The sequence below is a fragment of the Zosterops lateralis genome (assembly GCF_965231275.1).
Source record: "Zosterops lateralis genome assembly, chromosome: 1".
NCBI classification, from domain to species: Eukaryota; Metazoa; Chordata; class Aves; order Passeriformes; family Zosteropidae; genus Zosterops; species Zosterops lateralis.
Genome location: NC_139762.1, coordinates 4,758,271 through 4,784,716, shown reverse-complemented (window position 1 = coordinate 4,784,716; position 26,446 = coordinate 4,758,271). Strand labels below are relative to the sequence as shown.

The following is a 26,446-nucleotide window of genomic DNA, read 5'->3' as shown; positions in this document are numbered from 1 at the left end:
CAAAGTATCTTTTTGAGCAGAAAACACCTTGCAGCTCAGGTTTTATGACACAGGTTATAGTTATCATTCCACACTGTGGAAAAAGGAATGTTTTCCATGGAGATTGACCACTGCAGTGGGATTGCACAAATCAGAGACAGGACTTCAGAAGGCAGACAGTGAGAGCTCAGAGTAGTTGATCTGGCTTACAGCTACTGTTTGGGAAATAAGAGTGCATAGCATGTCCTCATTCATAATTCCCTTATGGGATTGTACAAAAAAAAAAAAAAATCTGAAACCAAATTAATTTAAATTACCAGCTAGAGAATTCAAAGGTTATGCTTTTTTTTTTTTTTTTTTTTTTTTTTTTTTTTTTTTTTTTTAACTTTAAATACAATTACACAATTAGCAAAGTTTATTACATTATCTACATATAATCCTGTGGTGATAAACCAAGGAGGAAAGTCTGAGCTGCTGATGCTGCAGTTCACACTCTCCTTGGCCTCATTTACACCAAGACATGGTGTGAAATACTTAATTATTTTGGAGCATTTGGCCAGGAATCCAGGAAAGATTGGAAAGCTCCCAAATAATAATTCCTGTTCTTGGTCTAAAATCCTCATTCTGCTGGTGCTCACTGGGCATTAGGAAATGTGTCCAGCGGTTCAGCCTGGGCACATCCCCAGGGAAGCTGCTGTTCCCATAACAGGCAGAGGAAACCCAGAGGCTGCCAGGGGGGTCCATGGCCCATTTAGGGGGGACAGAAACATCCACCTCTCCTCTCTCTCATGTTTTAGCTGACAGAGCAATGTGAAGCAGCAGAATTCACAGAACCATGGAATTGTTCAGGTTGGAAAAGCCCTCCAAGATCATCAAGTCCAACCATTGACCCAGCACCACTAAACACTGTCCCCAAGAGCCACATCCACGTTTTTTGGGCATTTACAGGGATGGTGACTCTGCCACAGCCCTGGACAGCCTGTTCCAATGCCTGATAACTCTTTCAGTGAAGAAATTTTCCCTAATATCCAACCTAAACTTCCCCTGATACAACTCGAGGCTGTTTCCTCTCATCCTGTCCCTGTTCCCTGGGAGCAGAGCCTGACCCCCCTGGCTGTCCCCTCCTGTCAAGGAGTTGTGCAGAGCTACAAGGTCCCCCCTGAGCCTCCTTTTCTCCAGGCTGGGCCCCTTTCCCAGCTCCCTCAGCTGTTCCTGATGCTCCAGCCCCTTCCCAGCTCTGTTCCCTTCTCTGGACACCCTCCAGCACCTAAATTATCTTTTAGATTAGGCAGAAGAGAAGGTTCCTGAGTTCTGAAAAACTACAGTGGGGTTAGTGAGGGACCTACACATGCAATTCCATGGGTGAAAACTGAAATTGAGCCATTTAGCACTTGAACAGCTGCAGGTGCATGAGGTTCATAACTCTAAACATCATCTTGAAAACATATTCTCTGATTTTCCTTCTCAGAGATGACTCAGGATATGTTTTTTTTTTTAAATCAAATTGCACTCCTGAACATGATTCATATATAAACTGCACAGATCAACTTTGCTTTCCTCCTTTCTCTAAAATCTTGGAAAAGTTGCAATGTTTTCTCCACTGTTCCCAAAACCACCCCATCATCATCAGAAGTAGAACACAGACAAGTTTTAGCTTGCCAGTCAACATAGATGTAGATCTTGTAAGAGCAGTTCTATAATCAGAATTCAAAGAAGTTCATGTCCATCTCCAAAAACTCACAGCCAAACTCTTGGCAGCAGCAGAAATACACCAGCAGTAACATATTTCTAGCACAGGATAGGAAGTGGCCTCCAAACCTCAGGTCAAGAAAGGAACTGGGCAAAAGCATTTCATAAATTCCTGATACTCAAGTTTGATTCCAACTTAAATTTTCTCCTCTGCCACACTGCTGTGGGACCCCTCAGCTCTGTGGGCTGGAAATCACCCTTTCATATCCGCTCACCAATCTGTCTGTAGAGCACCTATCCCATTTTTTCTTGCACTGACACTGTCCTTGATCATAAGCACCTCTTCAGTTTTCCAGTGTTTATTGAATGGTGATGCATTTACAGACAGCAACAACACTCCTCAGTGGCCTTCACTGTGCGAGGTGACAATACCACCATTTCAGATGGAGCTTGTGAAAGCTTTCACATTTTAAGAACAGAGCTCTCTGAGCACACTTTTAATTACTGGTATTATTCCAGGAGCTCATGAGGGCCCTGCTCTCTGGGGTTTTGTTTTGTGTGGGGCAGGCTCTATACAAAGAGTCTACAGAACAAGTCCTGCAGATGTGAGATGAAGAGAGGGGCGAGTAAAGGCAGTGAGAAGCAAAGGCAATGGCTTGGGGTTAATCAATAGCCAAAGTGTTTCTAGCCTTCATCTGAGTTCATCAGATGAGGCTCTTCACAGAGACTCGGGCAGTACAGGCACTTCAGATTTTCTGTATTTAAAGATGGCCTCATCTTTAAGTTTGTCATTTTACAGAGTTCTGTGATTTTCATTCCTGCCTTTCTCTGTGACTTTATTGTGGACTGTTAGAGGATGGGACAGAGCTGTGCTCAAACCCACAGCCACTGCACCCAGCCCATCCCAGGAGTTATGGTGAAGTTTAAAATTGCCATGAGCCTGAATCATTAATGAAGGCTCTGCTATTGAAGTGGCAGCTGGAACAGACTGAACTGGGCTGGGTGGGAAGGCAGGAGATGAGGGGGGACATGGAGCACTGACATGAACTCTGTTAGGTGATGTCCTGACCTGGGACTTTGCTCTTTCCTCTTGCTCCACAACAAGAAAGGATTGTGCCTTAGATGTGGAGCCTGCTCTGCTTTAATCATATCAGAAACCTCATCCTTTTAAATGCAAACCAGAACTAATAGTGCAGATCTCCTTCCCACCTGAGATATCCTCAGTCTGCAGGTTCTGAGAGTTGTCACATCACTTTGCTGTATGAAACCTGCTCTGTACTGATGCTCTGCATTTCTCCTGACAGGTTTCTACAAATCATTTAATCAAACTTTTCCATCCTTACAGAGGCCTGCAGCAGCAATCCTGCCAATCCTGCACCAGACTGAGGAGCCACAGGGTAGTAGTCCAAAGGAGCTTGGAACAGGAGAGGATAAAGGAAAGTAGACAGGAGATGGTTTGGGGAGGAAAAAAAAAGTGACTATATTGTTTTAGGAAAAAAAATGTTCCAGTCTTTTGGGGAGAAGTAATATGTGGGATTTAGGCAATCTGTGTGTAGTCATAAGAAAGAATGGGGACGCTGCCCCAGGCCTATGAGAAAAAAAAACAAACAAAAAAACCCAAAACATATCAGATGCTTTACTGGGGAAAAAGAAAGAGCTAAATTTAAGGGCAACAGGAAAGCAGAATTTCCCTCAAAACCTCAATTTGCTTTCACTGCCACCATAGTAGTAACAAAAGATGTTATGACAATGTTTGTGGGTTTGGTTGTTTTTAGAGCTGCCTTTATCCAGCAAGGACATGCCATTTTTAATCTCCAGCCTATCTTCCTGTCAGCACCATCCTTTATTGGATTCAAAACTCAGCAGGGACGTGGATGCTTCCCAGAACAAATACCTTTTTTCCCCTACTTCTTCTCTGATAACCACTGCACAAATAAAGCTTCTTCTGATGGAGTCCACCCAGGTCGCTGCTGGCCACTGCCAGCACATTGTTTAATAACAAGTCAGGATTTTTAAAAAGGACTCCTATTCTACCTCAGAGGATGCTTTAAAAGCACAGCGATGAGGGAAAATCAAAGCAAATTGGGTTTCTGCATTATCAGCAACAGCAAAGGAAAAATGTGATTCAAAAGAAGTATTTTAATCCTTTGGATTTTTTTTATTATTATTATTATTTTCTTTTTCTTCAGCTTGATTGGTATTAGTGATAGCAGGATTCCTCCTTTGGAAAGTTTCTGCTCCAGCAGTGTGGGATTGTGATTCAGTGGGATGATGAGGCTGAGTCAGTGGGAGCTGCCTGTGTGCACCTGAGGGAGGGAGCAAACCTTGACTATTAATGAGAACAGACAGACTGTGAGAATCCCAGCAGTGCAGATCCATTCAATAACACCAAGTGAAATGCCCTGAACGAACCTCTCCAGGGCCTGCACTGGAGATCAATCCACCTCTACAGCACACTTCGTGCACAAATTCTTTGCTTTTCCTTCTTAGTGTATTTCTTTTTGCTTGTGAATTTGTTTGGCTTTGCATGGTATACAGACAGCACAGCTCTCACAATTTTAGGACCACCTACATTTAGACCTTGAGAAAATGATGTTGACTTGGACCTTCAGGAGCTGCCTCAGTGACTCACTGGCATTCAGCCCCTGTGCCAGCAACAATCAAGCCCTCTCCTTCACTTTTTATCATTTAGGTGCTAAATGGAATGTTTACTGGCTTGTTTGCCATTGCTTGGGTTCAGACGTGACAGAATTGGAGAAAACAAGGCTAAAACGGGTCTTGACAGGAAAAGGGGGCCCTGGCTGAGCTCTCATCCCTTCCCAGTTGTGCTGGGGTCTCATGGACACAAATGGCAGATGATTTCATCACCTGCTGCTACATCTGAGATCTCAGTGTTCAGGGCAGTAGGACTTTTCTACTAAATGGAAGGTGGAGGATGTGAATGAAGGATGAAGCTGCTTGAGGAATTGAGGAAGAAAGCAGCTGGGTGACAGGATAAATTTGGAAAAATAGGGTCGAGATCCATTTCCTTCCCCCTTCCCACTTCAGCACAACTGAGGACTAAGCTGGAAGACTAAGTCCCACCGGACTGGGGCAGCACCAGTGATGGTGAAGCTCATTTCCAAAAGCAGAACACCCTCCCGACCAGCTGAACACCACAGAAACACCTTTTGCCATGCCAGACAAATATTTCACTTGCTCCTAAAACCCCCAGAGTGAGAGATCTCAAAGCCTCGCCAGCAGGAGAGCAGGTGTGCTCCAGCCTCCCCCTTGAGACAGGGCTGCCTTTGGGATCCACCTGCACTGACAGAGTAAAGGAAAATCGAGCAGGTCATGGGGGAGAAGCATAAAAATTGGGAGCAGATTAAAACTTTAATCTTCCTGGAAGTCTCTGTTTTCATCCTCAGCAGGGACTCACAGAGTGAGGTAGATGGATGGAGTGGGGCAGGAATAGGGAACTGGCAGATTTCTACTTTAGGTCAAGATCAGGAGGAGCTATCAGACTGCATTTTTTTTGGCCAAGAATAACCTAAATTCTTTCCTTTCACCCAATTTCATCATACTTTCTTCCATCCAAAATAAAACAGCATAAAAAAAAAAAAAAAGCCCCAAATAAAAGAAATTGATTATCAAAACTGAATTGTTCTTGGGGCACTTTATAGAGGTAAATGTGATGAAGATGTCCATAACCCAAAATCCAGGTAGCAACAACCTGCAATGAAACATGAATTTGGGTTGCCTTCACTGGAACATCTCCAGAACTTTGGAAAACAGATGTGTATGGACAGACCCTGAGGAATCTCATGCTGGTTAACTCTGGCTGCACACTGGGCACGTTTTGCATGACACCATGTGAGTTTGAAAAGATGGACTATTGCAGTTTTGGTTCCTGCCTGACATGTTTTGGTTCCTGAAATTCCTTTCCTAGAGAATTTTCTGTGAACAAGAAACATGTTTTGGTAACGGCAAGAATGTTTAACATTTTTCCTCTAGGAGGGACTTCTCTTGATGTCCCTCTGGTCTGACCAATGTAATTGAAGAAGTTTGTCTCCCTGTCACTAACCAAATTAGTCTGTATAAAAGAGTATTAAAAAAGAAACACTTCCAGAGAATAAAGTAGTCACCTTTTCAGCTTTCTGAAGTCAGAGTCTTTGTGTCGTTGTGGTGTACAATTGTGACAGACCCCCTCAATTCACAGCATGTACAGGGAAGTACTTAATTGCCACCACTCAGTTGTTGCTTTTAATGTTGAAGCTGACTGCAAGATTTAAACCTTAAAGTTTAAATAATAGAAGAACAATTAGGAAGAATTCAGCTGGGCCACCTCCGTGTTTGAAGCTGGATTAATTTATGCCATCCTACCTATATTGTTTTCATTTACTCAAGCATTTAGAAAAGACTGAGCATAAAAGCAGGGAATATAGTTACTTCAATGAATAATTTGCATTCTTTATCCAGTGCAAATTAATTCAGGTCTCCAGGCACTGTGTTTTATATGCACTGTAGAGGGCTTGAAATGGAAGTTTAAATTGATGCATCACAGAAGTTCCCATTTAATGTTTTAAGGTGTGGGGTTTTTTTGTTTAGCATAGATTATTCTGTTTAGAGATGCTGGAGTGCAAGGAGATTCCTATTATTATTAGAAAAAGCCTTGTTAGGAATGCTCAGAAGATTTAGCTAAGACTTTAGGGATGCTCTGCTCCAGGAAAACAGTAATTCTGTCACTGTCAATCATCCTGTTGTAATCCTGGGCAGGGGGAGGATGTCCTCCACCCACAGTTTATCCTCTGCTAAAAACAAGGTTTTTCTAAAGGATTATCATTGCACAGTGGTCAGTAGAGCTGGTTTTAAGTCCAGGTTGAACTTTCCTGGACAACACAGCAGGAATTATACAGAAATGCTAGTCATGGAACCCAAGAAATAATATATTATTAACCCACCAAGCCATTCCTATGAAAATAAATTCCTGTGACTCAGGCTGTGGACATACATATGATGACTGATTCACATCTACTTGTATTGTACTAATTTGCCTTTCCTCCTGTCCTTCCTCTACCCTGCAGCCTTAACTCTGCTTTCACTGACATCTCTTATTGCCAAACTCCCTTCTGCACCCTGGACCAGATCAGGGAAGGGTTTCTATGCAGTCTCCTTGATCTGCATTCATCATTTCATGAGCACTGCTGGGCACTAAACTTCACTAATGATGTTCCCTTTTTATTTAAGAAAACTTCTAAGCCCTTGAATGAAAGAAAACCCAAAATTAACCCAAAGCAAAATGGAAAGACTTCATTCTGTCTGTCTCCTTTGGTTTAGATCTGGGTTTTAGCTGTCAGTGAATGCAAGTTATTACCATGTTCTGCCTAGTGAGAAAACAAAACTTGCCCCCAAAACTTGCAACTTGACACACTCAGATCCCAGTCTCCCTTAATGAAGAATGCTGCTCACTGAATTTTTTTTTTTTCTGCATCAATAAATCATGTTCAGTTCTTTCCCTGAATCCAAAGAGGCTTTAGCTCCTACACTCAGGAGGAGCTCATCCAGCACATTAGTCAGCAAAACCACAGAACGTAAAAGCCACAACCAACCACTTTGAGGACCAACCAGGACCTGCACAGAGTCATGAGAGGGCTGGAGCAACCCAGAAAGCGTCACCCAATCGAGTTAGAAACATGCAAACACATTACTCACCTCAAGCACAAGAAAAGCATAAAGGCAACTATAAGGGCCCCTACTGAAATACAGTGCCCCAGGTAGTTTATGATGAGAGCAATCTTGTAATGGAGCGCATACTTCCTCTGGAGGTAAAGAGATAACAGGATTAAATCAGTGTCAGTCTCCAAGCACTGGCATTCAGGAACAATTTATCACTTCAGAAAACAGTCATTACTTTGCTCAACTTTACAATGACATAACAGTCCCAAGGCTGATGCCTCTGTGTAAGGCAAACAACATTGCCCAGGCACACAAATACAGGCTTGGTGTCACTTCAGTTTGGGTTTTGTCCATGGTTTCTTACAAATATCTGCAAAAAATGTTATTTTGTCCCCACTTTTCCCCTTTTATTTTTTTTTCCATTTCCTCAGGTTTTCTTACTTTAAACCTTTGTCATTTTAGGCAACAAACCTACCAAAGACACATCGCCTCAGAGTTTCAAAAGTTACAAAACATTATTTTCTTAGGAAACAGCATGGTCTTAATGAGCCAGGTTATGCCATTTTCCTACTCAAATGGCTTGGTTTTTACACAAAAATGTCAGTAACAATAAATAACAAGCCCTTCTCAAACAAGCAGATTTTCCTCTGAGGGACATTCCTTGCAGGCAATGCAATCCTTGATCTTTATCCTTCAAACCCAGGGCAGAACCAATGCAGACTAAAAGAGCTGGAACCCAGTGGTGTCCCTTCAGTTCTGGGAGAGCCTGACAAACATGGGATCCTGTTGTTTTTAGCAGCAAACAAAATATGTGGTGAAATTTCCTCTATTGGTGTCTATTTCCTGGGATGTGGGGGGATTGTTGGCAGATTCTTGATCCTGCTCCCATCTAAATCAGTGAATTTAGGGATTTTAGTGACTGAAATTTGACCTTGCAGAAACATCTTTATTGGTGGGCTGCTGTTGGCTTTGGAGAAAGAAGAAGCATCTCCTCTCTTTGCCTGGCTAGGAAGAAGTAGAAAGACACTATTCAGAGAAATATTGAAGCTGGCTAGAAAGAGGTTTGCTACTGGGACACTAAATGCCCTGAAAAATATATTTATTTATTAGTTTTGTCATTTATTTCTTTTCAAGTTAAGCAGATCTTTCCCCACGTTGGGATGTTGCCCTCCTTCAGAAGAACAAAGCTCTTAAAAACCAACCACTTGCATTTCCTCCCTTGTGATAAAAATATGAAAGTAAAATCCTACAAATGGCCATATTTTAAAAAAAAATTTTGGTTGAATTTCTTTTTTTTTCCTCCTAACAATTTCCCTTAACATTTTACTCCAGTGAAAGGAATTTGTCAGTGAATGAATGTTTGGCTGAAACTATAACCAGCAGCTGTAGTTAATCTGTTCCATTGTTCAGTGAAGATAAGCATCTTCCAGCACTTTGCCAGAGAGCCAGGGAGCTCTCTTGGAATCATTTTTATGATGAAACCTGCCTGTATCTTCAGCTCACAGTGTAATGTGCTGTTTCTGGACAGAACTCAACCACACAGAGTATTTTTAAGTCTATTGTAAAATCCCCTAAAATAAACCTCCCCATCCACGGGCCCATTTTCTGAATTGCCTGGAGATGAAAAGAAAAAAACAAGCAACGAAAGGAAGCTGAGGAATGCAAATTCCAGCTGTGTTTTATTTATCCTTCAGTCGAGGGGACACCTGAAGGGAAAGAAAACTCACTTGACCTGATGCGACTACCTGTGCAATGCTGTTTTATTCAACAACGCCCTGGCAAACTGCAGGGCTCATTGACTCTCCTGCTAATTCACAGAGCCAGAGGATCACAGAACATCCCAGGGGATCCAAAAGGATCATGGAATCCAACTCACTGCTTCTCGCAGCACTATCAAAACCCAAATCCATCTGACTAAGAACTTTTTTCAGAATTGCTCATTTAGTGCTAGGGATCTCCTGGAAGATGGCAAACCTTGGGTTACAGCACGAGGTTCCTGCTCGTTAAGCCTCACCCTCCTTTTTGGCTCCTGACCACTATTTTATCTTCACTCAAGCTTTAAGATGCGGTTCAAAACATGATAATACTATTCGGAAAAACAAAATTATTCAGCTCCTCTCTGATGCACTGATGCTAAAGGAAAAAACAGGCACGAATTCCGTATTTTCTGCTTCTGACGCCAACGAGGTTTCCCGAAGGCAAATTCAAATGTGATAGAAACAAGAGCTGCCTCGGTGCTTTACGGAAAACCAAGCTGACAGGGTGGCAAGATCACTCTCCACCAGCCGACATGCAATCTGCATCTCTGCTGGAATGGGAGGCAACACCTCCAGGGCCGAAAAGCACGTGCCCAGAACAGCACGTGTGTGTTCCCCAAAGCTCAGCTCACGTAAAACACTCGCACAGCTCATTTCTGGCTCGCCCTCTTGGACAGCGCTACGTTGAAAATGTCAACAACCTTCTCGTGTTTCCCAATATCCTCCTGCTTTCAGGAAGATGCTTCACTTCACTAAAACAAAGATTTAAATTCTGTTCAGGCTTAGGAGGGGGGTTGTTAGATAAGAAATGAGCTAGAGAAGGAGATCATAGGATCCTGGAATGGTTTGGGTCAGAAGGGACCTTAGTGATGGTTCCTGCCATGGTCAGGAATGCCAGCTACTAGACCAGGTTGCTCAGAACCCCTGACCCGGTCCAACCTGACCTGCAAGACTATTAGGGATGGGGAATCCAGAGATGGGGAATCCAGAGATGGGGAATCCAGAGATGTTTTTACCCCCTGACAGCAGCTCACACCACTGCAATCCCATTCCATGACATTAGACATGACAATCGTTACACCAGGCAGGGCAGAGGTGTCTCCCACCAGCTCTCAGCAGGTAAACTGAGGAATGACAGCACAATGTCTTTACCTGCACTTGCCTTGCACATTTAAGGCATGCTGGGCTCCCCAAAGGCAGACTTCAGGCTAATGACAGAGTCATTCTGCCTAGGGCACTTTTCTCCTTGCTGCAGATAGAATGTGACTGCTTAGCCTGTCCTAAACAATTCAGAGAGTGATCTGTGATTGATTTTGAATCAAAAACCACCTAATAGCAGCACTCTTAGACCATCTGACAAGGATCTTGGTTCCTCTAACAGAACTTACTGACAGGCCCTGCCAGTGTTTACAGCTCATGTCTCCCTGGGAGGCTCCACACGCCATTGCCAGTCAGCCACTTCCGAATTCCTCCTGGTGCCAGGATGATCTCAGCCCCAGCACAGCATAAGGACACCTCTCCACAGACTTTCAGAAGCAACTGGGAAGTATCTTTGTCATCCCAGATGACTCTGAGCTCACTGTTTTCCCATTCTGAGCCAGCTGGGAGCTGCTGTGGCTGATGTGACCGTGCTCTGTGCAGGATACATTAGTCTGAGCCCAGCGTGGTGCTAACTCAGCTCCTCAGCTTGAAGCCACCTCAAAACATCAGCAGAAGCAAATTCATGTACAGCTGCCACAGACCACAAGACCAAAGTTCCTGATTTACAGCTCTTTTTGGAGGCTAAGATGTATCTTTTGCTGCCTTAGACGTTCACTTTTCTTCTAAGAAGAGCAGAGATTTGTGTTGGATGCAGTGAAGGCCCTTTCAACACAGGAGCTTGTAGGCTGAGGGGAATCTTTCCATTTGTCACACATCGTGCCACCAAACAGCCAGCTGGATCAAAATTGTTTCTACTATCTTGTTCCTGTGGCTGGAACTATTTGTTCAGAGGGTGAGATTCAGTCTGACAGGAGGACACCAACACTTGGGTACCCACCTAAGGCAAGGGTTAGAAGCAGTTGTGCACATACAGACACCTTGTGTCCCCTGAGGAACACTGTGGACACTACTTGTGATTCCAGCTGTACCAGCTGGACTGACCTCCACGGCTGCTGCTGAATCAGAAATTTTAAGGTTGGAAAAGACCTTTAAGATCATTGACTCCAACCACTTCCTCAGCACCACCCTGTTCACCACTAAGCCCTGTCCCCAGGTGCCACATCCAGGAGTTTTTCAGGGATGGTGACTCCACCACTGTCCTGGGCAGCCTCTTCCAATGTCTGAAAACCCTTTCACTAAAGAAATTTTTACAAATATCCAACCTAAACTTCCCCTGGACCAGCCTGGGGCTGTTTCCTCTCCTCCTATCCCTTGTTCCCTTGGAGAAGAGCCTGACCCCTCTGGCTGTCCCCTCCTGTCAGGGAGTCATGCAGAGCCACAAGGTCACCCCTGACCCTCCTTTTCTCCAGCCTGAGCTCCTTTCCCAGCTCCCCCAGCTGCTCCTGGTGCTCCAGACCCTTCCTCAGCTCTGTTTCCTCCTCTGGACATGAAGGACACAGGTATTCCAAAGGACAGTCACCTGCCAGATGGATGGAGACACTGGGGCATTTTAAACTAAATCACTCAACTACATTTGAGGAACTAAATCTCAGTCAGAGCAGAGTTTTATGATCTACTGCCACAGGTCTCAAGTACAAGTGGAGCAATGATGCATTAATATAACCCAGTGAAAGTGTGTTCACTGAGCTGATGCTCCCTAAGACTGACCCACAGCTGAAAAAACCCTAAAATTTCTATTGCTACTTTACCAAAATTCTGTCATGAAGCACAGGATTGATGTTGAAAACTCCTCTTTCTCTCCCCTGTTATCAATCACTGAATTAAAACCATGTGATTCTTTAGCACTCTGCCTGTGAGTGGTCAAGCTTAAAAGCAGTGCTGTTTTTTTTCAATTAAAAATAAACACAAATCACAGGGCATTAACCCCTGACTGATGTCTAGCATTTGCTAAACTCAATAAATAGCAACAGACCCACTTGTGCACCTGAATCTCACCTTTAATCAAAATGGAGCAAATCTGTGGGGATTGTTCCTTTTTTCCATTTTTTTTTCTGAGATCACAAAGTATTCATCTGTAACACTGAGCATTACGAGAGATTTCAAAAATATTCACAAATATTAATATTTGCAAAGCTTGTCACAAATCTTTAAAGATCTAATAAATGAGTTTTTAAGCCTCTGTAAGCAAGGGTGGGGGAACATCTGCACTTTCATCTGTTTAAGAAACATGCTATTTAAGGAGTTTCAGGCTATCACCATAGCTGCAAAATTTTTAAAAGCAAAAACAGAGCAAAGGGAATAATCCTGTCCTCTAGTCACAACACTTCTCCAGCCTCTTCAAATAAAACCCCTCTGTATTTGCTCATACACAGCCAGCCACTGTTGGGAGCCATGCAAACACATGAGTGTTGTTAAAATGCAGCAGCATTTTCCTGAGAGGGTGCAGCTCACTGCTCCCAGCTCAGGTTTCCTGTACCACCTAAACCCCAGCACAGACACTGAGTCTTTGCCTGGCTCTGCTCCCTGTTCTCCAAATCAGCACTGGCTGCTCCACATCTCCTCTCCTGACCACTTTTTAAGACATGGTCTGTCTGTCCCTCCCAGTCCCCCAGCTTGTGCTGGCCTCAACACTCCTGCAACAATACACTGGGATGGTTTAGGAACCTGATTCATCCAAAAACATGACCCAGCAGCAAGTTAGTTTTTCATTTTAAATGGGAATGAATTTTAAGGAGGGGCTGCACTGGGGTGGTGCCAGCTTAGGTTGGCCTAAATTGCTATGGGAGCCTCCTCCACTATGCCAGAACATCTTAAATGTCCCTCTGGGTGGCATCCAGGTACTGCCACAACTTTTCTTAATTCCTGGGAGCCTCTAGGAAAAGGAGGGGGGATTAAATTAGCCAGGAGGTAAGAACAGGTCCTCCTCAGCAGCTGGTGTGCTGTTATTTGTTTTCTGATTCACTGGTGACAACCCACACTGACCAAGCACATGGATCTTACAGGATGGATCTGCACCACAGCCAAAGCACATCCCAGATTTTTGGGGGGCAGCACCACGCCAGAGAGTCCCAGAGGACTAAATGTGAGATCTCATCTTCCTCCTCTCTGTCCCTGGCATGGCATAACTTCAAGGACAAGATAAGCTGAATGAACCCCAAAACAAACCAGTCTGAGCTGCTGGGCTCCACCCTGGCTCCTAGAGGGAAAAGACACTCCTGGCAGAGACAGCACAAAGCCTTTGTGGGGTTGCGTCCCACCACAACACTCAACACAGGAGGAAGAATATGAAGGTTTTGAAGGCTTAAACTGTGTGAGGGTGAATGTCTATGATGTCTCTGAGACATCTGGAAAGAAAAGGGATTTGCATAATTCCTCACAGCCTTTCTGAAGGAACTTAACCCCATATGCTAATTTAAATCTGCCTAGTCCTGCTCAATCTCCTAAAAACATCTGGGTCCTGAGTCTACTTTTTATGTATTTTTTCTGTTGCTGCCCCTTTACATATTTGCTTAAGGAGAAATGACATTGAGAACTGTAAAGGTCAGTTGTTGATGAGACCTCAGAATGGGCAGATATAGGGTGGAATCAGCTGGTTGAACTTATTTTTTAGTGCCAAAGAGGCTTTAGGTCTTATTGCTATTATTACTAACATTTACTGTGGCAGCTGTAGGCTCTGAACAGAGCTAGGAAAAATCTGCATAAACACATATCATCAGGGACAGAGCGAGATAAAGCATCCATTAAAAAAAAAAAAAACATGTTGAGTAGGGGATATGGAGGGAGGATAAGTGATTTGCCACAATTCACAGGGAGGTTTTGTTGTAGAGACAGAAATGGAATCTCTCTCAGAAGTCCCAAATTAGCAGGTTAACCTTAAGTTTAGTTTAGCATTCATTTATGCTGAGAAATGTCATTGAGAAGAATGAAGGGAAAAATACAGACCTTGTCATCCAGAATAGGCTCGCACTGAGAGTAGTTTATCTTGGAAGCCCATGTCCCATTGCCCAGGCATTCTCTGTAGGCATTTCCTGGTACAGACCAAAATAAAAGAGAGATGAGCACTGTGTTCTGGACTTGAAACAGCCTAGACATTTCACAGGTTCAAGAAAAGATTGACAGAATGGATTATTTACAAGGCAAATCAACTGTGAGGACTGGAGCAACCCACTGAGAGGAGGAGAAATAAATAACCAACACATCTACAGACAAAAAGTATTTAAAGGTATTTATATTAATAGCTTTTTCTTCCAGAATATGAATTCAGAACACAGCAAAGGAATGAGAACATTGCAACTGAAACCATTCCTGGTGTTTTCCCAAGGTGCCAGTTCTCAGATGATGAGTGAAAATCACAAATTACTGAAACTGAGATTTAATTCCCAAATTCAACATCACCTTGCAGGGCTCTGGGAATTACATGTGGCAATACTGGGGTGAAGAGGAGAGCTCAATTTCTGGCAAGCACTCTCTTCATCCCAAGGAATTCTGAGAGAAAGCTGCACTTTTCCTGTACAAACCTTCCTCCACTAATCAGAGGGACATCCAATCCCAAACCCAAGAAGTTCTTAGGTTTTTTTTCTGTTCTTATTTTAAAATGTTTCTTAGAAACCAGAGAATTAAAATAAAACAGGAAATCCAGAAAGATCCCCAAAGGACAAATAAAGGCAACTTCCTGATGCACTCTTTATGATGTTGTTGCTGCCCTTCATCCAATTTCTTTTTGGGCCTTTGCCATGGTCAGTTAGTACAGGAAAATCAAACGGTCCTAAATGTGCTGCTGACACCACCTTTGAAAAAGGTAAAGAGACACCAGCCTTTTGAAAAGGTGCTTTTGAAAAAAGTAAAGAGATTTTTGAAAAGGTGCTTTGTCTTAGAGAGAAGGGAATTCAACTAATAACACTCCCTGCAGACGCTCCACATGACACCACGTCCACACGGATCACTGAATTTCACATTGCTTTTGTCTATTTGCATTTTTCCACTGTTTCTCTTTGGAGTGATGAAGCCAAAAAAACCCAGAAAGTCTGAGTGGAGTTTAGGTGGTAGGATCTGATTTACATCCTTAAAAGCCCTCATATTTGTCCCCTCCTTCGGCCAGTGCTGAAGCTCTCTGTGCAGAACTGTTGCTGATTTTGAGCCTCTGTAGCAAACTCCTGACTCTCCAGATGAGCTGATGCTTAGTCAGATGTGGAATCCCACTTCCAGGATACTGCTCATAGGAAACCCTTATTTTATTCATTCAAACACTCATTTTACTCATTCTGACTCTTCATTTTCTCTGGTTGTATCCCTCCAGCTCAGTTGTGGAGAGCACAACCACAATCCACCCTGTGAGGCACTGGGAATGTACAACCCACATCAGTGCAGCTCTCTGAGCTGTCACTGCACAGCTCCCACACGGTGAGGGGATGAACAGGAGGGGGGAAAATCAAACTCTCAATTTCTCTAGTCCAGCATCTCCTCCGCTACCAGTCACTTCTCAGAAACAACAGCAGCAAGCAGATGTGGCTTCTGCAAATCTCTCATTCCAAACTCTAGTTGTCATTATTAATTTATACCCCATGGTAAAGGTTTCTTTCTTTCTTTCTTTCTTTCTTTCTTTCTTTCTTTCTTTCTTTCTTTCTTTCTTTCTTTCTTTCTTTCTTTCTTTCTTTCTTTCTTTCTTTCTTTCTTTCTTTCTTTCTTTCTTTCTTTCTTTCTTTCTTTCTTTCTTTCTTTCTTTCCTTCCTTCCTTCCTTTCTTTCTTTCTTTCTTTCTTTCTTTCTTTCTTTCTTTCTTTCTTTCTTTCTTTCTTTCTTTCTTTCTTTCTTTCTTTCTTTCTTTCTTTCTTTCTTTCTTTCTTTCTTTCTTTCTTTCTTTCTTTCTTTCTTTCTTTCTTTCTTTCTTTCTTTCTTTCTTTCTTTCTTTCTTTCCTTCCTTCCTTCCTTCCTTCCTTCCTTCCTTCCTTCCTTCCTTCCTTCCTTCCTTCCTTCCTTCCTTCCTTCCTTCCTTCCTTCCTTCCTTCCTTCCTTCCTTCCTTCCTTCCTTCCTTCCTTCCTTCCTTCTGTCTTCTTTCTCCCTCCCTCCATCCCTCTCTTTCTTTCTCTCTCTCTTTTTCAATGACATAATGCAGCTCTTTTAGCCAGCGCTTTAAAAGAGAAACATCTCATTCAGTGGGTAAGAGCCTCACCGGAGGCACCTGGAGGAAGCAGCTCTCGTTCATGCACTGTGTGCAGAAAGACACTGGATTAAGTTCAGGTTTTTCTAAATGATTGTCATAAAAAAAAAATAGAAAAAAGAAATTATCATAATGGAGAACTCCACTGTAGAAACAAACAACAAACACTCAACAAGAAAAGAACACTACCATGATCTTTCTAGGGCAACAAGAGCTAATAATAATAATAAAAATATAGCTATTAGCACTATTTTTTTCCTCTCTGAAAAACAATTGCATAAAATTTCATTTTCCTAGACAAATGACATACACAAGAAAGTATGTCAGTATATTTTCTTTTCTTATAATTTCCCCTTCCTTCCTGACTTTACTCTCAAAAAGGAATACACACAATAAAGACCTGGTGCTTGCAACATAGGATTATTCATTCTCTGTGTGTACTTGCACTCGTATAACACAACTGGCCAAGGAGATTTAATGTTCATGCAAATGAATAAGGAGCAGTAGATGACTCAGGATGGCGCAGGCAGCACTCAGCTTTGTGCACAGAGCTCCTGACACATCATCCAAAATTCACTCCTGCTCCTCAGTCTGTGGTCTATCCTTCCACTTTAAAGATGTTGATTTCCGTCTGTTGTAGATCTGTGGCTCTTGGTTTCTTCTGCTTCATCATCACTCCAGGAGACAGGCAGGGAGGTAAAAGGGAACTGCCTGAACAGAAAGGAATATCCAGGAGTGCTCAGGGCTTCCAGCTTTCTCTGGAGGTATTTCAACCCCTCCAGGCTACAAATGCATTGTCCTGTTTCCCTTGAGGGCTGACTCAGGGGTGCTGATCAGAGTTATATTCCACCAGGAAAGCCAAGGACAGCAGGCAGAGCCCAGATACAGAACAAGAGCAGCAGCAGCAGCATTTGAAGCTCTCATGAACTCCAAGTGGATGTAAAAGGGATCTCCACCCCTGAAAAACTTCATTCCACGTCACAAAAAAGTAGGCAAAAGATCTGAGCATGGCTACAGCAAAGCCTTGGCTGGAATACAACTGGGATATCCAATCCTCCCTGACTCCAGCTCTTGGGGAAGTCCAGCTCAGTCTATTATTTTATAGATCTTCACAGAACATATCCAGATAAACAATCAAACACCTACAGGAATGTCTCATTTTTCTGTATTTATACACACACGCCCACACACCCAAGCTATGTGGAGCCTGAACTTTATTCTTAGTGGAGTAAAACCATTTAAGAGCAACTGAGAAATCCAATTCAAAGTTCCTTGAATGCAGAAGAAAATTAGTGTTGCATTTATAAAAACAAAACCCCAGTTGTGATATCACAACTCTGTCTGTTTTCAGGGCAAACAGGACTTTTAAGAAACTTTGGCCTATTTGTTGTTTCAATAAAAAGAAGCTGATCATCCCAGATTTGAGCGCATATATCAATAATAATTGATAAATATTAAAAATATTAAAATAATAATAAAAGAAGATTTTTATCTGACATGGAAGGACATGTGAGAAACTCACAGACTTTTATTTATTTGTTTTGAAGGACTCATCACACTCTGGTGTTTGATAAAGTGGGGAGACATCCAAACTCTGTTTCCAGTTTTCCCCTAATTCTCTTTAGCATTCCTGCAACTCAGCACCAGTATTACAGATTAACTCTGGGAAAACTTGCATGGCATAAGAGCAGTTTTTCACACTTCAGCTCAAGAACGTTTACCCTGAACAGAAATGTGTCTTTTAGTCATCTAAAGTCATGTAAAATGAATTCCACCCTGATTTATTACAATTTATTAACAACACTGCCAGACACTCAGTGCATGTCTAAACAGAAAATGGAGCAGCAACATCCAATTGTTGTCATCCCAACTGTGATTTGTCTGCTCCTTGGAATCCACTGACATATTTTTGCTGTGAGGGTGAGAGAACACTGGAACAGGTTGCCCAGGGAGGTTGTAGAGTCTCCCTTTTTGAAGATAACTTAAAAACTTTTTAAGACATGCTCCTGGGCAACTGCAGGTGGCCATGCAGGGGAGTTGGACCAGATCTGAGCCACCCTGTGGTTCTGTGATTAACTGCATAAAATCATCTTTAAAACACAGCTCAAGTACAATGTTCTGCATCAGTTTATGAGGTAAAACCTTAATTTCATTTCTAACTGCAGATGATGTTGCATTTCCTCATGGGGTATGTAAAGCCAAGTGTTTGATGAGCAGCATTTTTGTATTTTTCTTTCTTTATTGACTCTGTTGAAGAACACAAAGCCTTTCAGGTAGAGGTAACTCAATATGTATGGATTGGGCTGGGGGCAGGCTTGTGTTCAGTCAGTAAAAGTCCATTAAAGGCACAGCACAAACAGGAGACAGGAGCACTGGGTAAAGGTAAGTGGATGTCATTCTCAGCAGGAAGTTCATCACTTCCTCCCAGTCATTAGTGAATGAAATACAATTCTAGACACTTGAAGCAGGCACTGCTGTAATGGATCTTGTCCCTGACAACTGGAACTAAACTGGTTTTGAAAGAGATTTAACTTGTCTTGCCATGTTTCATGTAGATGAAGCAAACCTTTTTGACAAGGTTTACATTTCCAGTTATCATTAAAACGAAAATCTGACTTCTCTGGCTATTTATGCCTTTCATCTCCTGGATTCTACAGAGTGGCCATGGAATCTTGAGACAAGTTCATCAGCTACTAGAGTGAAGGGAATAAACAGAAAAATGAATAAATAAATAAGACATTTTGTTAAGCCCTGAGCTGAGGGTATGTGACTGCTTTGACAACTTACTGATCCTGTCAGCTGAGCTGAAATGAAAGGTCCATCAACCAGAAAACCAGAATTCCCACTGAACGCACTCAGGGTTTTGGGAAGTGGGGTTAGGAGTGACTGTGGCAGAGACTCAGAGGTGCAATGAACACCTTGCAAGAGCACAGCGGGTCATATCACCCACCTCCTCCCCACAGGACTTGTTCAGTGCAGATTAAAAAGTGGAAATCCCAAGAATTTTCAGTAACATTTTGTAAAACTATTACAGACAGTCTGGTAAATCTCTCCCTGTTATTCTTTTTTGTTGATATCCTATATCTATATTTTTTTCCTCATTTTTTAAGACAACTATTGAACTGGTTTTCCCATGTACTGCCCTCTGACCTAGCTGAGCAATTTGCCATCCTTTTCAGGGTAGGTTGGTGCTGCATACTTGCCACACGTGGAGTTCAACCCTGTAACTTTACAATATCAACTTGCAGCCAGTCTTGTCCACATCTCACCAATCCTTTCCTACTCTGGCTTCAGGGCACAGCACAGCAGCCCATGGTGCCCCCAGCACCATGAAGGTGTTTATACCAAATTTTTCAATGGAAAGCAAGCCCAAGTAAGTGAGGTTTTCCCCTAGATATAAATTAAAATAGTTTCTGTGATATGCTGGTCTGTAAAATCAGGAGAGACAGTAGAGAGAATCTGCTTTGTCTCAGTGCCACGGTTAAAGCTGGGTATCATCTTCTGAGCTGAATAAATGGAGTTTGAAATACATAGTTTTGGGGCAGCAAAAATCACTTGACAGGTTTGGTAAATGGAAATTGGACCCGGGTTTTACCAACCCTGAAGAAAAAATTTAGATACATTGAAAGAACATGGGAGTAAAACAACCCAAAATATCCCAGTGGAGAATGTTGTAGCCCAGGAGTTGTTCACAACAAGGAGTTCAACTCTGGTCTCTTCCAATATTGGATTCCATGAGGAATTCCAACCCAGTTTAAAGGATTCCTTTTTTACAGGGGGTTCCAATCACTGGGACATTGCAAGATTCTCCCAGTGTCTCCTCCAAACAATTTTTATTCATTTAATGTTCAAAATAAGACATTTTGCTTGGTATCAGGCAAAAAAATTCCCTCTTAGGTACTTATCCACCATGATGCCCAGTAAATCCAACAGAAACTGCATGATACAAATTCCTGAGATTGGATGCCCAGATTTCATCGGAGTCAGATCAAATGAGACAGAAAAAACCCCATGTTGCATAAGGCACACATCACTTCATTTATAGACTATTCTTAGCCCCTTTTCAAAGCCTCAGAAAAACAGCAAGCTTCTAAAAACAGGGGCTGAATCATGGGGCCATAAATTATTTATTCAAGTGCCGCCCTCCTTCTTTGGTGCTTTATTTTTTTCTGATTGTTGCAGTGACAAGCTCGAGCCAGGTAGGATTCACAAAGCATCAGGACAATTGCTTACTATTTCTAGAAATTCTAAGTGACAGCAGCATAATTGTGACATCCAGAAGACTGGAAAAAATAAAAAGAATCTCTCTCCACATATTTTATTTGTGAATGAGGGTTATTCTGACAAAAACAAGGAGAGGGAAGAACGGGTATCCAACTGATGCTTATTTCTTCAAACATCGGCCAACATCAACCTGAAAGCAAAGAGTTTTTCTCTGGATGTCACAGTTGGGGTTTTTTTGAATTTGTACAGAAATATAATGCACTTATAGGAGAGTCTTGGAAGGCAAATCAATCATAATTTAGGAAAGAAATGTTCCCCTAGAAAAATATTTCTAAACTCAGCTCTGTCTGGCTCAGCTTGATGTCCTCAGGCTTTCAGGCACATTAGGAACCTTGATGAGCTTTCTATTGTTTTCTTTTGCCAAGAAATCCTAAAAAGGTTTACAAGAAGCTTGAGCAGCCTAATTATCCTCACTTGCTGCATCGATTTCCCATCTGCTGAAGAGCTCAAGTGATTCACCCAGGTCACAGAACAGGTCAAAAGCAAAGGCAGGAACAGAACCTCTCAGAAAATTATAAGTGCTCCAGGCTCCTGCAGAGTTTAGAAAAATTTTTCTCTGGGTTTCTAGCCCAAGGCACCCTACAAAGATTGAGGGCACTTGAGTTACTGAGTTCTGTTTGTACAGAGGATCACAGAATATTCTGGGTTGGGAAAGTCTTTAAAATGATCCAGTTCCACCTGCTGCCATGGGCAGGGACACTTTCCACCAGACCAGAGCAGGTTGCTCCAAGCCCTGTCCAAACTGGCCTTGAGCTCTCCTTGCCCCAAGCTGGGGCTCCTGGCAGCAAACAGTGACATTAGAGAGATCCTACAGACTGAACTGTGCAGAACTGTCAGCAAAGTGGCTCTTTTCAACCTTGTTCAGTGAAATACCTGCTAGTGTAAAACTTCTCACAAAAAATCCCGCACATTCTGTTTGACTTTCTGATCCCCACATGGTTCACCTCACGAAACATGATTTCTTGCAATATTTTTCACTCCTCATGCCTCCAGGGTTAGCAAAACCTGCTTCACAAAATGCAACTCTTTTATAGTAAATACTCTGTTTCTTCACTGCTTCCTTTTGAATTGTTTCAGGATTGAGGTGTGGGCAGTGGCAGACAATTCCCAAATTTGCCCTTTCCCAAGACAACCACCAGAAGGATGATTTGGGAATCATCCTGGAAGCTCCCCTCCTCATCCCAAATTGCTTATAGCTCCTGTGATAACTCTCCTATTAATAACTGAATAATAGAAGAATTATTATTCAATTATATAATGATCATAATGATTATCCCTATATGACATTAATTTCCTTAAGAAATTATTTCATGGCTTGTGATTGAGCAAACTCTTTGTTCTGAAATGTCTGAGCTGGGCTGGTACAGAAAAAGCAGAGGGAACCCCAGAAGAGAGGGAGAGAAAACCAGTGAAGCAGCACTGCAACCAGCAGCACTTGACAGTTTAGGAAGGACGTTGAGATGCTTGAGAATGTCCAGAGGATGCCACGAGGCTGGTGAGGGGCTTGGAACACAAACCCTGTGAGAAATGACTGAGGGAGCTGGGGTTGTTTATCTTGGAGAAAAGGAGACTCAGAGGTGACCTTATCACTCTCTACAACTCCCTGAAGGGTGACTGTGCTCAGGTGGGGTTGGTCTCTTTCTCCAGGCAGCAACTGACAGAAGGAGGGGACACAGCCCTAAGCCATGCCAAAGGAAATATAGGTTAGATATGAGCAAAAAGGTTTTTACAGAAAGGGTGATAAAGTACTGGAATGGTCTGCCCAGGTGGAGTCACCATCCCTGGATGTTTAAAGAAAGACTGGATGTGGCACTCGGTGCCATGGTTTAGCTGAGGTGTTAGAGCTGGACTGGACTCTTGGAGGTCTCTTCCAACCTGGTGATTCTGTGAATTCTGTGACAAAAGCTTGGTTAATCCTGCCTGCAGCCTCCTAAAGGCTTTATGCAATCTGCAGGTAAATCCCTGAGACAGCACTCCCCAGGTGCAGGGGATGCAAACACACAACCTAAAGGTTACCAGTGAACACCTCCATGTATCTTTAAGAAGAAAGATGAAAGAGGGAGATCCTCAGGTTATCATCTTTCCCCTTCACCTGGTTTTCAGCACAAGGAAAAAAAAAAAATAAACAGAGGAAAAAAAATGCCCAACAAAAAATAAACATCAAACCAAACTCCCAACCCAAACTTCTCCACTTCTAGCTGAACAGAAACCAGAAATTGTATGACTCCCTAAAAACCTGTTGCAAAATAAAATTCTGGCATTTGTGCTGGGCTTATTTCCACATCCAGTTACTCAAATTAATCTCTCCTGAAAGGCCATGTATCACACACAAAAGAAGATGCAGAGACATCACTTGTACTTCAGCAAGTCACTGACACTTGGACTGCTGGAAACTACAAGAACACCCAGTGCTGGAGTCCTACAAACTTAGAATTTGGGGTTTTAATGTACGGTAACGCATGTGAGTCAAGATGGAGGATTTTAGGTGCTGTCTTTGTCCTTCTTCACCTTCTTCTTCATGGGTTTAGGTGGTTTTCTGTAATTGGGTGAAAATGGTCCACATTGCAGGCCTTGGGTGGTCATTATTAAGTCAAAAACATAAATAATATAAGTATCACCCTCGTATTGGGTACATATCACTTAAATAACCTTAAAAAGAATTAGAAGCTCTCCATTTTACCTCATTTTCCTGGCATACTAGGTAGAGCTCACAGTGTGTGAATCTGTAAATACTTTAAATAGATAAGAGTTAATAAGCATTCCTAGTCCATACTCAAGCTTAGCATTTCCAGAGTATTACTCACCCTGACCTTAGCAGAGAAGAAAAGAAGGGAAAACTGTCACAACCCAGAAGAGTTTTTCTTCATACTCATCCTATTCTCACGTTGCTCTCTAAAGATGAGCTCGAGATTAAGACATTTAAACTCTGATGTCCTGATGCAGGTGCTCATGTGTGAGTGAAGGTTACAGTGTCCACGCTGCCACAGAGACATCCAGCACTATCTGAGGTCGCCTGTCATGTCCATGGTATCCACTCAATCCAGCCCATCAAACTGCACTAAATTCCCAAATTTAAGTTAATTAATTGATCCCAAGATTGCAGCCAGCACAGTCTAGACAGATTCAGCTATCCATGGCCATTTACTTTATGGAGCTGAATTTTCTTCCATTGACAACAGGAGGGATTTAATTGCCTACAGCAAATAGAAGCATCATCACTCCTAAATTTAGGTGCTTGGGGTAAACAAAACACTGGCCTGGATGGGCCTGTCATTTGATGTGGAACAATCACTTTGTGTTTATTTTAAAGCCTTCCCTCATTTGACTCGGGGTAATGCAATTGTTTTAAGGAGCAGGCTATCATCCAACTTGTGTTTGCAGGGATCATGCACAAATAACTAGGAAAGATTCCCCAGCCCAGAACACTTCCACCTACACGGAGAGGGAACTTCCACCTACACAGCTACTTAAAAAACACACTCGGGAGAAAGGTGTAGTGTAAGGAAATGTTCTTCCTGCTGGTTAATCCAACAGGTCATTAATTCTCCCTTTGTTGTGTAGTGGCTGTGAATTCCTGCAGAGCACCAGGAGGAGGAAAGGCATCACCCAGGGCTGCAGCACAATTTGTTTCTGAGCCTGACAGACCAGGAGAGCACAGAGCCATGAAACTCCCTCCCTAACCCCCTTCTGGAAGGCTGGCAGGGCACAGGCTGGTAATGATGTCTGATCTTTATGGTAATTGCTTCTTAGCTGAAATTCAAAATTCAATTAGTCACCTGCCGTAATTACTGAATGCACAGAGAGATGGCAATGATAATGAGAGGTGTAACTGTACTTTATTACCTGTAGTAAAGCACGGTGGAATTGAGAAGCACTAAGATCTGATTAACAGTGGAAGGAGAGGGAGGGGAAGGGAGCTGGAGGCTGGAGTTTAGGACAGATGACTTGAGAAGACAATTTGCACAACCTCTTGAAAGAAAGGGGTGTGTGCAGCCTCTCTTTTAGTTTTTGCCTCAGCAAAGTGGAAATGTGGGACAGTACTCTTCTCACAGAGCCTCCACTGCCTGGAATTTATTCAGGAATTTATGAGTTGCAGTCACAAAAGCAAAGCAGAGCAGCTGTAGGAATGGCTCATGATGGAGCACAGAGTCAGTGCTCACTGCAATAATCCTGACCTGCTCTCAGAACTCTGTAAAAATAATGAGAAAGGTGGCAGAGAAAAGGAGGGATGAGAGCAGGTTCCAAAATGCACCCATTTGTGTGATATTTGCCTGGTGAGGTTCAAATAGCTTTAGACAAGGAAATTCACATGAAACCTCTGGTCCAGCAGCTGTGAGAGGAAAGCAGCACACAGGAGAGACAGAAAAAACGAGCAATCCAGGAAAGTGAGAGAAAATACCACACACAACAGAAGGAATGAGCTAGGTTAAAAGGCCAGGAGGATCAACAAAACCTGATTTTATTTATATATATATATAATATATATTATATATATATCTTATTTTTTATATATATATCCCTGAGTCAGCACTGGGGGTTTGCCTACACCACAGGAATGCCCACCAGGAACCACAACAGTTGCTTGGCCTTACAGGGATTTTCCTTTGTTAGTTAGTTTTGGTTTTTGTTTGGTTATTTTTCCCATTTCAAACGGTTGTCCAGATCACACATCCAGCATTTTATAAGAATTCTCTCCTTTCAGAAAATCACAGCCCTACAGGATGATTCAGACAGGTCCCGTCACACTTGCAAGTCTTGGGACACAACATACGCTGCTGTCAGCTCGTGCTGTGTGTGGTTGCCAGGAAGCTCCTCTGTGTCTTCCCCAAGCCTAAATATTCATCAGGAGAAGGCAGGCAAGAAACAGACTGTCTGCAAGACAAAAAAAGCCTGCAAACATCAGACGGGTGACCATTTGCCAAAGCAGCCCCTGGCAGCTCTCAGAGCTAAGCCTAATATAGGAACATAAAAAATTCCAGATGTTTCTTGGCAGATATGAGCCCATTTTGCTGAACCACATTTCCCCTTCTAATAATGTGAGTTTAGAAAGGGGATGAGAACGAGGCAAGTTCTCCCAGTTTCTGTGAAGTGAACCTAAGGTGCTTGAATACAACTCCTTCCCCAACCACGCAATTTTACAGGATGAGCAAAAGATTCAGCAACATCAAGAGGCTGAATTTTGGCTGTGGAGATTGCAGATGTGGAGGTTATAAATAGCTTGTTTAGGCAATCACAGAGTAGGTTTGTTTTAGATGAGAAAGTAAAGTCCCTGCAGATGCAGGGAAATACAAGAATTCCAAGTCTCAAAATTGTTTTACAGACACTAATAATGCTACATTTTCTGTGGGCTGTCCCTGCACATAAACTCCTTCTCCCACTGGGTGAAGAATAAGGTTTAAAAACAGCTCTTGCCAGGAGAAAAGCAACACCCAGCTCAGAATTTCTTCCACAAACAGAATTTCAGCCACAATGAGGAACAGGAAACTTTCATTAAAGAAATTACAATAAGGAGCACTGGGATTTTGAGCTCCAATTTTGCCTTCCTCTCAGTTTTTCTCTTCCCATCCTTGAAAATAGTGCCAAAAAGTTTATTGAATTAATCATCCAACACAGCACTGCTATGGGGAACTCAGTGTCCAGGGATGCTTTATCTGGTAAGAAGGGCAGCAGGAAATAGCTGAGTTTGTAGATAAGCAGTTGCAAGGCTAATGATGCACCTACTTGGATTTAAAAGTTCACCAACTGCTTAAACCCCCCAGACTCCCCTTTCCATACTTTATATTGCTGCTTCCATTGCTGCATTTCTACACTTTCCCAAAATACA

The 26,446-nt window shown here is 42.6% G+C and overlaps 1 protein-coding gene and 1 long non-coding RNA gene across 4 annotated transcripts in view; one reads left to right on the top strand and one right to left on the bottom strand.

Moving 5' to 3' along the window:
* The window catches only part of LOC310907600, a 544,908-nt gene that overhangs the window by 361,971 nt on the left and 156,491 nt on the right, over positions 1 to 26,446 (top strand). The window lies entirely within an intron of this gene.
* The window catches only part of CRHR2 (corticotropin releasing hormone receptor 2), a 140,792-nt gene that overhangs the window by 51,271 nt on the left and 63,075 nt on the right, over positions 1 to 26,446 (bottom strand). For 2 of the 3 annotated variants that reach the window (XM_083882073.1, XM_083882074.1), the window contains 2 exons: positions 14,124 to 14,209; positions 7,360 to 7,466 (listed from right to left, as the gene is read on the bottom strand). In XM_083882073.1, coding sequence (XP_083738199.1) covers positions 7,360 to 7,466; positions 14,124 to 14,209 — 193 coding nt within the window. Of the gene's footprint in view, positions 1 to 7,359; positions 7,467 to 14,123; positions 14,210 to 26,446 lie in introns of those variants that run through there. The other variant, XM_083882075.1, reaches the window with a different exon arrangement.